The following is a 15,403-nucleotide window of genomic DNA, read 5'->3' as shown; positions in this document are numbered from 1 at the left end:
TATAATTTTTACCACTGAATATATCATTGCTTAGTTAATCTTAAGTTAATTTTAAGTCTGTCCATAATGCTCTGCATACAAGGGGCTTTTGGCATGTTACACTTAACCACTGTATATCTTTGCACATCTATGTATCATGTCCAAATTAATAATAAATAAAATAAATAAATAAATAAGTAGACTCACGTCTTTCAGTAGTAATCATGGATGGGGGAGGGGAAGGTTGTATGAATCAGATAGAGCATTTCTTCAAATCATCGATTTTTGTTAGGTTATGATTGGTTTTAGGTGATTTGCACATATACCATATACAGTGGAACTTCAAATTTCGAATGTATCGCTTATCGAACTCTTCGAAAATCGACAGCTTTTTTCGAACCAACTTTGTCCCTAATATCAAACTCGCCCTTATTTTCGAACCGCTGAGTACTGGACATGTTCACCAGCCCACTCTGTTTGCGTTCCCACGCAGGCGCCTTGAGCCAGTCTGGCTTTGTTGATGCTTGAGTGAACACTAACCTGCACTCTCATTCAAACATTTTATGATTAATCCATTGTGTTTAGTGCTTGTGGGACTGTGAAATAAGCTACCATGGGCCCAAAGAAACTTACTAGTGGTACCCCTGTGGTAAAGAAAGTGAGAAACACCATAGATGTGAAGAAGGAAATAATACAGAAGTATGAGAGTGGTGTGAAACTTGTTGAGATTGCCAGAAACAGAGGACTGTGGACAGTTATTTTGTGAGACAGGGGTCCAGTGACTCACAAGCTGGTCCTAGTGGCATTGAAAGACAGAGAAGGGAAGTAACCCCAGGGAGAGCTTTGATACCTAAAGTCCTTATGGAGGGGGATTTCTCTTCCAAACACTAACCCCAACTCCCTCTCTCCTCCTCCCTCTCTTCCAGATGCCATCACCAATCTTAAATAAACGTAAGTAAAAATGTTATTTTATATGTTTATTTAAATTTATTAATACATAATTGTACACTATATTTGTTGTGTGTATGTAAAACTATAATTAATCTCTATAAAATGTATTTTTTTGTGAATATTTCTAGGTTTCTGGAACGGATTAATTGTATTTTGATTGTTTCTTATGGGAAATATTGCTTTGCTTTTCAAATTTTTCAAATTTAGAACTAGCTCCTGGAATGGATTAGGTTTGAAATTTGAGGTTCCACTGTACAGGGTAAGAGTAGATTAATTAGAAGTTTGAAGTAAGTAGTGTTGACTGTGGTATATAATAACACATTCAAGAAAAAATTCCTACAATTTTAGACACTTTTATATTTATGTGCTGGATGTATTTAATCATCTTTTTAAATAAAAGAGACTAAAGTTCAATTTTTCTATTTTTCAGTTAATGATATGATACATGAAGATCTTTTAAGTCACTTTGAAGAAGCTATTAAGTTTATAGAAGATGGTCAAGAAAAAGGAAATGTTCTTGTTCATTGGTAAGTACCTTCTAAAAGTTTTATACCAAAGTCATTACGTTTGTTTGGTATACGTTGTTTGAATAACAGTCATCCCTTGAACAGAATCAAGGGATAAAAGTAGGCATTGAATTTTTGCTTTAGATACATAAACACTTCCCAGATTTTGTATAGGTCATTTTTGGTGGGCCTATTCCTGTCTGAGAAGTGCAACATTCGTAGCAACAGCACGAATCAGTTGCACAGAAGGTCACGGAAGACTGGGGTACTGAGGAAGTAGTCTGTGGACGAGTACTGTGCTGTATTGTGCCTATAAGTATGAGGCATAAGTATAACGGTGCCAAGAAATAAATACATTTCGGCCACAGTTTTATCTTTCCACTTGCACAGCCATGACGATTCTGCAACCTCTATATTGTCCATTATATAGCAGTAGTAATTGTTCGTCTGGGTGACAGTCAAGTTCATTATGGGCTCGTTGAAGTATAGTTGGAAATACGTAGTCTAACTCTGTCGACTCATTCGTGATAGGACACTTTGGCAGAATGCCACCTCCACTGGCATCAAAATTGCAAAGATGTAGCATGAATGTTGTACCCTCTTTCCATATCCATTCATGGTCTGATGGTGCAGGGTGGACCTGTGACATGGTGTGTGGGGGGAGCAGGTTTAGGCAGTACATGGTTGACGGGGTGCCGGGCAGTCCTTTGTCTGCCCGCCCACCACACCATGCGGCCCAGGCACCATGCCACCCACCACCTCCTGCTCTTCCATCCCTGCATATTCCCCTTCATGATCAGTATCACTATCAGCGGTTGGGGTTTTCAATCATGACCTCCCACTACCCTTGGGGATTGCATATGGCACACTGCCTGAATGTAGGCAATGATGCCTAAAGGTACACTTCACTAGGGAATAGTATATCACTGTCACTCGACGATTCCTCTAAGGGCATAAAATCAAACTCATTATTACTTATATCACTTTCACTATCAACAAAACCATGAGAAAATTATCATTTCTGCTTCCGTAGTTGCCTCTGAGTAGTAACACTGGCCACCCCAGAGGTGTTGGGCTGAAGGGTCTGGTAAGGCCACATTGGCCACCCTAGAGGTGATGACTGAGGGCCATCTGGGTTATTATCAGTATTTTCACTAATTCCTCGAACATTTGTGGCCACATCAGTCTCAAATCCAGTAAACTTGGATTTTATGTCACTTTCCTCGAATAAGAGAATGTTAATACGACGAGGCATGAGTGAATCCTGGGGGTTTGCCATGATGATGACCCCAAGCTGATGCTGAAACTAACTGGTGCTACCATGCGGTACTGTGGGGTCCCTGATCTTTTTTCATACTGCGCACACTGCACAGACCCATTCTCTCACATCTAGGTCTCTCAGGCCTATTGTGCCAAATTTGAAGGTAGGAAAAATCTGTGTTTGGAGCGCTAGCAGTAAGAATGTAGATCAACGTTCAGACAGTTTAAGGGTTAAACAGTACTATATCACTACCCTTACAAGTGTGCCCTCTGATTATGGTCACTAGGATAATTCTAATGGATGTTCTCATTATATGGGCACCAGATAAGACATGGAGTCAGTCATTGGGTGTGTAGGTATAATGGCCCTTTCAGACCCTGAAAGGGTATATAAAATAACCATTCCTCCTTATGAAAAGAAAGTGTAGAATAAATTATAACAGAAGAAAATAAACAATTTTATTGATAATATAAAAAATATATTTATATAAAAGGTAAAACAGTCACACATGATAGTTTCCTAACTGAAGCAAATAATGAAAAATAAAATACAAAAATTAATTTCTTGAAGCGAAGCTAATATACACACTGGACAGGTGGAATTCTGAACTGCCAATGGACGTGGCATGTAGCTCTCAGAATTCATGATGTGCGAGCGAGAAGCCTGTGTGAGACGATGTAGTCACTGTTGGACACGACTCTGATATGAAATTCAACCCTAGACTGAGAGTATCAAGTGCCAATACAGCCTCTCTTCACTTAGCAACGTACTCATTTACTGGCCACTTGGGCTTACAACCAGCTCTCCAACCAGTATGAAAACCTAATTAATGTATATAAGAGCTGATTTCCTCTATTCTGTTCATTACACTGTACAGAAACTACTGTATAAACATTTAAAAATACACCAGAAATGTTATAAATGGTGCAAAGGCGACATTAAAAAAATATGGTGGTCCCTTGTTTTTCGTAATTAATCCATTCCTGGAAGTGTGACTATTATTGAAATTGACGATTTTCAAATCCATTTTCACCCATAAGAAATACAGTGGACCCCCGAGTTTCGGCAGCATTGACTTTTGTGAAATTCGACTTTCGGCAAGTTTTTCGGCAAAATTTGGCCTCGAGTTTCGTGATTAGACTCGTGATTCGGCGACCGTCTGGTACCCGTCCGCCCGTCACCTCGCACACAGAGCCAGTCTCCCACGCCATTCACACTCAGTGTGCCATTGTTTACCAACACGTGACCATCACCCCACGGGTTCATACGTAATAATCCATTGTTTTTTGTGATTGCAACTGCTAAATAAGTCACCATGGGCCCAAGGAAAGCTAGTGCAAGCCCTTTGGTAAAGAAAGCGAAGAACATGATTCAGAGGGATTTTGAAGGGTTTGAAGCAGACCCTGACCCTGCCGACCCTCTGCCTGTTGTGGAAGGTGTTGTGGCAATGGGCAAGTCCATGGGGTTGGAGGTGAGTGACGGGGATGTGGAAGAGTTGGTGGAGGACCACAGGGAAGAGCTAACCACTGACGAACTGCAAGAGCTTCAAGTGGAACAGCATCAGACCACAGCTGAGGAACTTGCTTCAGAGGAGGAGGAAAAGAGAGTGTAGGAGGTTCCTTCTTCGGTGATTAAGGACATGTGTTCAAAGTGGAATGAGTTGCAAAGTTTTGTTGAAAAAGTATCACCCTGACCAAGCTGAAACGAGCCATGTCTGCAACATGTTCAGTGACAAAACCTTGTCCCACTTCAGGCAAATCATAAAGAAATGCCAGAAACAGACCTCTCTGGACAGATATTTTGTGCGACAGGGGTCCAGTGACTCTCAAGTTGTTCCCAGTGGCATTAAAAGAAGAAGGGAAGTAACCCCAGAAAAGGACTTGCTAACTGAAGTCCTAATGGAAGGAGATTCTCCTTCCAAACAATTGTGTACACCTTCCTCCTATCCTCTCCTCCCATCTTCCATCCACCCAGAAGTCTTCAGTAAAGATAAGTGTAATGTTATTATTATTTTTTATATGCATTCACTTGATTTCTGATTGTTTTCAGTATGTAAATCTTTATTTATTTTGAAAAAAAATATTTTATTTTAATATTTTTGGGTGTCTGGAACGGATTAATTTTATTTCCATTGTTTCTTATGGGGAAAATGGTTTCGAGTTTTGTGAATTTCAACTTTCGGCAGGCTCTCTGGAACGGATTAATCACAAAACTCGGGGGTCCACTGTAGTGTAAATCCAATTAGTTCAGTCCAGACACCCAGAAGTATCAATAACAATTTTTTTTTTTACCTTAAAGATAGATTTACATGCACAAAAGAATGAACATTCAACATGACAGTTACCTTTACTGAAGGCTGTTGTTGATGAATGGAAGATAGGGAGGAGAGAGGGAAGAGAGGTTATTGTTTGGAAGGGAAATCCCCCTCCATAAGGACTCTAGGTCACTTCAGGGGTCACTTCCCTAGCATAAATATAGATTTACATGAAGAAAAGATAATGATAATGATAATGGGAGCCCTTTGATTGAACTTTGTATAGAAAGGGGTTTAGTTATAGGTAATACATATTTTAAGAAAAAGAGGATAAATAAGTATACAAGATATGATGTAGGGCAAAATGACAGTAGTTTGTTGGATTATGTATTGGTAGATAAAAGACTGTTGAGTAGACTTCAGGATGTACATGTTTATAGAGGGGCCACAGATATATCAGATCACTTTCTAGTTGTAGCTACACTGAGAGTAAAAGGTAGATGGAATACAAGGAGAATAGAAGCATCAGGGAAGAGAGAGGTGAAGGTTTATAAACTAAAAGAGGAGGCAGTTAGGGTAAGATATAAACAGCTATTGGAGGATAGATGGGCTAATGAGAGCATAGGCAATGGGGTCGAAGAGGTATGGGGTAGGTTTAAAAATGTAGTGTTAGAGTGTTCAGCAGAAGTTTGTGGTTACAGGAAAGTGGGTGCAGGAGGGAAGAGGAGCAATTGGTGGAATGATGATGTAAAGAGAGTAGTAAGGGAGAAAAAGTTAGCATATGAGAAGTTTTTACAAAGTAGAAGTGATGCAAGGAGGGAAGAGTATATGGAGAAAAAGAGAAAGGTTAAGAGAGTGGTGAAGCAATGTAAAAAGAGAGCAAATGAGAGAGTGGGTGAGATGTTATCAACAAATTTTGTTGAAAATAAGAAAAAGTTTTGGAGTGAGATTAACAAGTTAAGAAAGCCTAGAGAACAAATGGATTTGTCAGTTAAAAATAGGAGAGGAGAGTTATTAAATGGAGAGTTAGAGGTATTGGGAAGATGGAGGGAATATTTTGAGGAATTGTTAAATGTTGATGAAGATAGGGAAGCTGTGATTTCGTGTATAGGGCAAGGAGGAATAACATCTTGTAGGAGTGAGGAAGAGCCAGTTGTGAGTGTGGGGGAAGTTCGTGAGGACTGTAGGTAAAATGAAAGGGGGTAAGGCAGCTGGGATTGATGGGATAAAGATAGAAATGTTAAAAGCAGGTGGGGATATAGTTTTGGAGTGGTTGGTGCAATTATTTAATAAATGTATGGAAGAGGGTAAGGTACCTAGGGATTGGCAGAGAGCATGCATAGTTCCTTTGTATAAAGGCAAAGGGGATAAAAGAGAGTGCAAAAATTATAGGGGGATAAGTCTGTTGAGTATACCTGGTAAAGTGTATGGTAGAGTTATAATTGAAAGAATTAAGAGTAAGACGGAAAATAGGATAGCAGATGAACAAGGAGGCTTTAGGAAAGGTAGGGGGTGTGTGGACCAGGTGTTTACAGTGAAACATATAAGTGAACAGTATTTAGATAAGGCTGAAGAGGTCTTTGTGGCATTTATGGATTTGGAAAAGGCGTATGACAGGGTGGATAGGGGGGCAATGTGGCAGATGTTGCAAGTGTATGGTGTAGGAGGTAGGTTACTGAAAGCAGTGAAGAGTTTTTACGAGGATAGTGAGGCTCAAGTTAGAGTATGTAGGAAAGAGGGAAATTTTTTCCCAGTAAAAGTAGGCCTTAGACAAGGATGTGTGATGTCACCGTGGTTGTTTAATATATTTATAGATGGGGTTGTAAGAGAAGTAAATGCGAGGGTCTTGGCAAGAGGCGTGGAGTTAAAAGATAAAGGATCACACACAAAGTGGGAGTTGTCACAGCTGCTCTTTGCTGATGACACTGTGCTCTTGGGAGATTCTGAAGAGAAGTTGCAGAGATTGGTGGATGAATTTGGTAGGGTGTGCAAAAGAAGAAAATTAAAGGTGAATACAGGAAAGAGTAAGGTTATGAGGATAACAAAAAGATTAGGTGATGAAAGATTGAATATCAGATTGGAGGGAGAGAGTATGGAGGAGGTGAACGTATTCAGATATTTGGGAGTGGACGTGTCAGCAGATGGGTCTATGAAAGATGAGGTGAATCATAAAATTGATGAGGGAAAAAGAGTGAGTGGTGCACTTAGGAGTCTGTGGAGACAAAGAACTTTGTCCTTGGAGGCAAAGAGGGGAATGTATGAGAGTATAGTTTTACCAACGCTCTTATATGGGTGTGAAGCATGGGTGATGAATGTTGCAGCGAGGAGAAGGCTGGAGGCAGTGGAGATGTCATGTCTGAGGGCAATGTGTGGTGTGAATATAATGCAGAGAATTCGTAGTTTGGAAGTTAGGAGAAGGTGCGGGATTACCAAAACTGTTGTCCACAGGGCTGAGGAAGGGTTGTTGAGGTGGTTCGGACATGTAGAGAGAATGGAGCGAAACAGAATGACTTCAAGAGTGTATCAGTCTGTAGTGGAAGGAAGGCGGGGTAGGGGTCGGCCTAGGAAAGGTTGGAGGGAGGGGGTAAAGGAGGTTTTGTGTGCGAGGGGCTTGGACTTCCAGCAGGCATGCGTGAGCGTGTTTGATAGGAGTGAATGGAGACAAATGGTTTTTAATACTTGACGTGCTGTTGGAGTGTGAGCAAAGTAACATTTATGAAGGGATTCAGGGAAACCGGCAGGCCGGACTTGAGTCCTGGAGATGGGAAGTACAGTGCCTGCACTCTGAAGGAGGGGTGTTAATGTTGCAGTTTAAAAACTGTAGTGTAAAGCACCCTTCTGGCAAGACAGTGATGGAGTGAATGATGGTGAAAGTTTTTCTTTTTCGGGCCACCCTGCCTTGGTGGGAATCGGCCAGTGTGATAATAAAAAAAATATGAAGAAAAGAATGCCAAATAAGTGTAAAGCACTAATGAAATGTACAAATGAACATTGGTAATAGGGGTAGTTGATGAGTGGAACAGTCTCCCTAGTAGGGTGATTGAAGCTAAAACTTTGGGTAGTTTCAAATTTAGGTTGGATAAATACATGAGTGAGAGGGCTTTGTGTACTTGATTGTGGTTTGCTGATGGGCTTTGAAGACGACAGATGATCATTTATAAAGGGTGAAGCAACACACTGCTTCACTCAATTAAAGACGAGTTTAAGTTTCTGATCTAGTTCATAGATCAAACTGCCCACCTTGTCTTGCCGAGTGACCCGTGGCCTGATCGCTAAAGCTCTCACTTTACATGGAGAGGATCTGTGTTCGATTCCCATTGCAGGTAGAAAGATTGGGCATGTTTCTCTACACTGGTTGTCTATGTTCACCCATCAGTAAAATGGGTACCTAGGTGTTAGTGGACTGGTGTGGGTCGCAAGGGCCTAATTTTCCCGAAATGCTCTGCATATCAAGGGTCTTTCTAAGTAGTAGTATGTCATTGATGTCAGCTAGGCCTGTATACCATGTACATGTACTTGCAGTAAATAAAGATACAGTGGTACCTAGGGATACGAACAGCTCAAAACTCAAACAATTATGTAAGCGTATTTGTGTAAGTGCTTTTGTAAGTGTATTTTGGGGGGTCTGAAACGGATTAAAGTACTTTACATTATTCCTTATGGGAACAAATTCGTTCGGTATCAGCACTCAAACAGCCTTCTAGAACAAATTAATTTTGTATCCCAAGGTACCACTGTATTATATTATTACTATTACCAAGGAGACGTGGTGGGAGCAGAAAGTCAAGTTATGTGAACTCTCCAGGAGGGTCTGATATTAACTCCCACTAGGTGGAGAAGGGGGTTGTAGAGAGGTAATGATGCTTGCTCAACAAGCATTCAACTATTTACACTACCACCACCACTCAATAATGCTTCCACTGGTTTAACAAACTTTTCCCTCACACTGGGAGTTTGTTTCATGGCCGCTGTCCTTCCACTCAGGTCTGTGCCTTGGTTGGTACAGTCTATATTGTGAAGTACACTAGAATACATCTCTCTCCCTCCTGTCATGCAAATTTAGCTTTCCAGCAGATACTAGGTCTTCCCAGCCTTCAGTGTTCACCTCCCATGGCCTTTCCTTCTATCATGACTATCACATTCCACTATGACTGAAGGGGCACCATCATCTGCTTCAGTTTTTGATGAACTAGTAGGAACTTTGGGTCATCCATATGTCACTTATCCATGACTTATCTCTGAAACTTCATCACTATCAACTTTGTGTGTACAACACAGCTCCTCCACCCACTCATTCCTGGGAGTCTCACCTCCTGCTGACTCAGTTATCTCTCCACATTCCATAGTTACACAGCTGGCAACTTCAAGGGTCATCTTCACTTATCTGGTAGAACTCTAGAGGTGCATTCCTGGACTTCTTGAAGGTGCTGGTCTACAGCTCCTGGGCTTCTTGAAGGTGTTGATCTACAGTTCCTGGGGTCCTTGAAGGTGTTGGTCCACAGCTCCTGGGCTTCTTGAAGGTGTTGGTTACAGCTCCTGGTCTTCTTGAAGGTGTTGATCTATAGTTCCTTGGCTTCTTGAAGGTGTTTGTCTATAGCTCCTGGGCTTCTTAAAGGTGTTGGTCTACAGTTCTTGGGTTTCTTGAAGGTGTTGATCTACAGCTCCTGGGCTATTTGGAGGTGTTGATGTACAGCTACTGGGCTTCTAGAAGGTGTTGATCTACAGCTTCTGGGCTTCTTGAAGGTGTTGATCTACAGCTCCTGGGCTATTTGGAGATGTTGATGTACAGCTGCTGGGCTTCTAGAAGGTGTTGATCTACAGCTCCTGGACTTCTTGAAGGTGTTGATCTTCAGCTTCTGGGCTTCTTGAAGGTGTTGATCTACAGCTCCTGGACTTCTTGAAAGTGTTGATCTACAGCTTCTGGGCTTCTTGAAGGTGTTGATCTACAGCTTCTGGAACCATCTTGAGATAGTCTTATATCTTCTAGTTTTCTGGAAGGAGCTGAGGTAGAGGGGGCTGGGCTTGTATGATATGGGGAATATTCCTCATGGAAAGTATAGCCAGCAAACATCTACTGTACATTCCCAAATATACAGTGTCCATCACTTACAAAGCTGAATATATGTTTTAGAAGTTTTGAAAAAGGTTAGAATAGTCACAGTCAGACAAACCACCACTCATACAGTAGTAGGATAGTCACAGTCAGACAAACCACCACTCATACAATAGTAGGATAGTCACAGACAAACCACCACTCATACAATAGTAGGATAGTCACAGTCAGACAAACTACCACTCATACAGTAGTAGGATAGTCACAGTCAGACAAACCACCACTCATACAGTAGTAGGATAGTCACAGTCAGACAAACCACCACTCACACAGTTGTAGGATAGTCACAGTTGCATACAGCAACACTCACACAGTAGTAGGATAGTCACAGTTGAATACACCAACACTCACACAGTAGTAGGATAGTCAAGTTGTGTACAACATTCACAGTAGTAGGATAGTCACAGTTGTGTACAATAACATTCACAGTAGTAGGATAGTCACAGTTGTGTACAATAACATTCACAGTAGTAGGATAGTCACAGTTGTGTACAATAACATTCACAGTAGTAGGATAGTCACAGTTGTGTACAATAACATTCACAGTAGTAGGATAGTCACAGTTGTGTACAATAACATTCACAGTAGTAGGATAGTCACAGTTGTGTACAATAACATTCACAGTAGTAGGATAGTGGTTAGCGCGACGGGCTGGAGTTTTGAGACTCTATGACCGCGGGTTCAATCCCGGCCGGGGGTATGGTTTATTTGCAATCGTGTCATTACGATTTCTTAAGTCAAGTAACATTCACAGTAGTAGGATAGTCACAGTTGTGTACAATAACATTCACAGTAGTAGGATAGTCACAGTTGTGTACAATAACATTCACAGTAGTAGGATAGTCACAGTTGTGTACAATAACATTCACAGGGTCAACTTGTATCTTTCAGTTTCTTCGGAGTGTCCAGGAGTGCCACACTGGTCATCTCTTTCTTGATGAAGAAATACAACTTGTCACTTGATGCTGCTCTACATAGGTACAGTTGCTGATGTATTTTGATGTAAGACTACACAGGTACAGTAGATGATGTCATGTGATGTAACCCAGTTGAATATAACAGTTTATTGTGGTCACTTATGATCATTTAAGCACAGTGCTTTACTATGATCATTTAAGTAGTGTTTTACTGTGATCTTTTAAGTACAGTCCATACCACGGGTGGGGATTGAACTCGTGGCGAGTGAGTCATAAAACTCCAGGCCAGCGTATAAGCCACTGGGCCAGCTGACTACAATAAGATTCGTCCAACTAGGTCTTAACTTGCTTAATGTACAAAATATCCACACTTATTGTACCTACTAGATACACAGAACACTATGCTCAAATATAAACCCTCCTCTCAAACTCCTCCTTGATAACTATAACAGAACACACGACCATAATACGAGACACAAATCGCTCTTCGATATCCCTCATGTCCATCTCTCCCTATGCAAGAATGCTATGCACATAAAGGGACCAAAGATCTGGAATTCGTTGCCAGAACACACTAAAGGACCCCTGCCTGCAAATCAGTTTGAGGACCTACTTAAAAATCACCTCATCACCCAAAATTAACCAGACAAACTGTACTTAATACCTACCGGTTACTCAAAAACTACTCAAAAAAAAAAGAAAAACTTATAAATAATTTAAGACTGCTCAACTTAAATTGTTTCAATTTCATTACTTCATATTGTGCTGAGGAGTGCTCAACCATTTACTCATTACTTCAAAATTAGGATATTTAAATTTCATTGTTTTAAATACAGTAAGGCCCCACTTTACGGCGTTTCACCTTACGGCGATGTCAAATTATGACCAAAATTTGCTATACAGCAAGCGGTCTTTTAAATACGGCCCCCCCACCCGGTTTGTTTACATTTTCCGTGACCACATCTATTACGTCAGGAAACTTTCCAAAATTTCAAGTGTTTTAAAGTTACTGCATATTTTATATGTACTCTGATAATTATACTTATGTGTACCTGTACTTAAATATACTTACACACTGTGCTGGTGTGCAGGTACACATTAAAATCGCTAAGTCTCTCTCTACTCATGATGCCAATACTAGGTAATGATAATCACTCTTGGGCACACTAAATGTCTTATTTTACATCAATATAGGCATTTTCATTAATCCATCTATGATATTTTCCTCAAAATTATATATGAAACCCATTATATAGCATATAAACATGATACATACACTCAGAATAAAAATTGATGTAAATATGAGATTTGTTTACAAAGCAGCTGTGTAGGTAGTGTCGGAAGAATTAAGTTTCCTCTAGTTAAACACTGGGGGGTAACTGTAGAAAAATATTCTTTTCGTATGCCTTTACTCTATGTATAGCAATTCATGACCCTTGTGGGTTTAGTGCTTATAATAAATAATAATGATAATAATAATAATTATTATTATTATTAATAATAATAATAATATTATTATTATTATTAATATTAACAATAATAATAATATTATTATTATTATTATTATTATTATCTTCATTCACTCTAAAAATGGTGTGTTGCTGTTTGTTTATTCTGAACTAACTTGTACAACTTGTGCACAATGTAAGAGTATTTGTATTGTGAGGTAATTATTATTAAAATAAAAAAATATTGAGGTAAATGTTTTACAAACTCTTACAAATGGACATGAATGAACTAAAGGTAGACACATATTAATACGCATTTCGCCTGACCAAGTGATCGCCCACTACCTGTTCAGTTTGTGTTCTTACATTGTCTCAACTCTGTATCTCGTTCTCTCTCTCGTTTACTCTTTCTTTAACTAGTTGGCTCTCATTGACGATGGCGTCTAAGGTTAGCTGTAATAAAAAGAGAAGTCGTAAGCCTCTTGCTTTAAGTGCCAAGTTAGAGGATGATGGTGTGCCATTTTGATTTTATTCAATAAACACCCTGCCACTCACCTCTCACACATTAATATTAATATTTTAAGGTAAGTAATAAGTGTACTCTGTGTGTATCTTACCTTTTATTGTGTTTTTAATGCCTATTTCTATTGCTAACTTATTATAAGTTAGTGTAAACTTGTTGTCTGGCATTTATTGCATATTTTATATGCTCTGATAATAATACTTTTGGAGCCGGGTGAAGGGACAACATTACGTTTTCTCTGCTCAGCCATCAGACAAAACGTGTATGAATCTGCGTTTGGCCCAGCCACTCCCCCACTCCGCTTTTGTTTACAATTTTCGGCATGAATTATTCATTACTTCTACCTTCGTTTATGATGGCATCTAAAGGTAGTTGTTAGAAATGATTAAATTCAGTGAACAAGGCATGTCGATGCTAATAATATGGCTCTGGGCCACAGTGTAGGTAGCCGGTAGGTGTAGCCCAGGCTACACCTACCGGCTACCTACACTGACTTTATACAAATAAATGCTACTCACCTCTCTTCCTATATTAAGACTACACATATTTTAAGGTAAATAATGAGTGTACTGTATGTGCATTTTACCTCTCTGGGATGTTTTAAATATCGTATATTAAGTATGAGACGGGGAGCCAGTGCTACCTACACCTGGGCTACCTGCACCTGACTTCCTACAAATAAGTGCTACTCACCTCTCTCCCTACATTAAGATTACAAATACTTTAAGATAAGTAATGAATTTACTGTGACTGTATTTCACTTTGTGTGTTTTTAATGCCTAGTTCTATTACTAACTTAATATAATTTTGTATAAACTTATTGTCTGGCATTTATATGCATTTATAAATGGAAAAAAAAATGGAGTTCTGCCTTCCGGCGATGTCTGCTTTCTGGCGGCAGCCTGGAACCTAACCCGCCATATAAGTGGGGCCCTACTGTACAATAGACCGTCATTTAACACAGTAATTACGTTCCTGAAAATGCCATGCTAGGTAAAAACTGTGTTAAGTAAACTGAAGAACTTATGGGAAAAATAGGGTTATGTTCCTGAGAGCCCCAAAAAAGCCAAACAACTTTTTTATAGGCCTCCACCTCTTACAAAAATGAAAGTGAATATGTAATTGTAGTTCTTTGTGTTGTTTTTACTGCTGAAGATTACAAATGCAACAGAAATAATAATATTTCTTACCATAAATTGTTTGTGCTGGTGTTTGTAGAGAATGGAGAATTATGTTACGCCCAACTGGGCTGAGGTGAATGACAGAGGTTCTGGTACTGAAATCGATGGTTGTACTGGAGTGTGCATAAATTCTGTAATGGATTTCTGTTCTGTTTTACCCAGCAGTACATTATACAACTGACCACAAGGCATCAGCTACTGTAGACACTGTTTCAGGGTTCTCTTCAGTGAAAAAGTCTAACTTTAAGTCAGTCAAGTCAGTAAGTCAGTCAGTAAATCAGTCAAGTTAGTCAGTAAATTAGTCAAGTTAGTCAGTAAATCAGTCAAGTTAGTCAGTCAGTAAATCAGTCAAGTCAGTAAGTCAGTAAATCAGGCAAGTCAGTAAATCAGTCAAGTCAGTAAGTCAGTAAATCAGGCAAGTCAGTAAATCAGTCAAGTCATTAAGTCAGTCAAATCAGTCAGTAAATCAGTCAAGTCATTAAGTCAGTCAGTCAAGTCAGTCAGTAAATCAGTCAAGTCAGTAAATAAGCCAGTCAGTAAATCAGTCAGTCAATCAGGAAGTCAGTCAGCAAATCAGTCAGTAACTCAGTGAGTCAGTCAGTAAATCAATCAGTAAGTCAATCAGTCACACACACTCATATTTACCTCATTCTTATGTGCACAAAGTGACGCTTCATTACGGCCACTGGCTATCTCTTGTCTGATATATCTGTTTTATTCATTAATTCTAAGATTTAAACACTTATGCCTTTTCTTGCCACTTTCATCAACACTTGTATGCCTACTGGGTGCCATGATTGCTTGACCGATTTAAGATATGGCAATTAAAATACATATCTAAACAATCACAGCAAGCTCCCAGAGGATCATCCTACACACGTATGAACTGAACTGAAGCTGGGAGGGTGGTGGGGGTGGCAAAGAGTGGCACGGGATGGCAATATGTCTCCCCTGTTGACTCAGCGGTGTAACCCACAGCCAATCAAGCGGGCGACCGTGCACTCGAAATATTTCCCCCTCCCGCTAACTGAACCATGTTAAGTGTGAGGGAAAAGTTCAATAGATAGGAGTAGCGAGGGAATATATAGTAACAATAGTTTCATTGCCGGCTACTTGTTAAGGTAGGGTAAGTCAAGCTCCCGCTATTCCTGCCTTTTCTCCCCCACCCCTAAAGTGATAGTTTGTTTGCCGGCTGCTTGTTAACGTAGGGTCAGTCTAGCTCCCACTATCCCTTCCCCTCCCTCTTCCCCCCCCCCCAAAAGGTGACGTG

General features: G+C 40.0%; 1 protein-coding gene across 4 annotated transcripts in view; it reads left to right on the top strand.

Annotated features, from left to right (window-relative positions):
- MKP-4 (MAPK Phosphatase 4) overlaps positions 1-15,403 on the top strand; it is a 157,806-nt gene that overhangs the window by 71,333 nt on the left and 71,070 nt on the right. For 3 of the 4 annotated variants that reach the window (XM_070086441.1, XM_053777884.2, XM_070086443.1), the window contains 2 exons: positions 1,361-1,457; positions 10,956-11,042. In XM_070086441.1, coding sequence (XP_069942542.1) covers positions 1,361-1,457; positions 10,956-11,042 — 184 coding nt within the window. The remainder of the gene's footprint in view (positions 1-1,360; positions 1,458-10,955; positions 11,043-15,403) is intronic. The other variant, XM_070086442.1, reaches the window with a different exon arrangement.

This window comes from Cherax quadricarinatus, chromosome 18, assembly GCF_038502225.1.
Source record: "Cherax quadricarinatus isolate ZL_2023a chromosome 18, ASM3850222v1, whole genome shotgun sequence".
In the NCBI taxonomy this organism is placed as follows: Eukaryota; Metazoa; Arthropoda; class Malacostraca; order Decapoda; family Parastacidae; genus Cherax; species Cherax quadricarinatus.
Note: the sequence above shows the minus strand (reverse complement) of the source record. Positions and strands in the feature narration are given on the sequence as shown.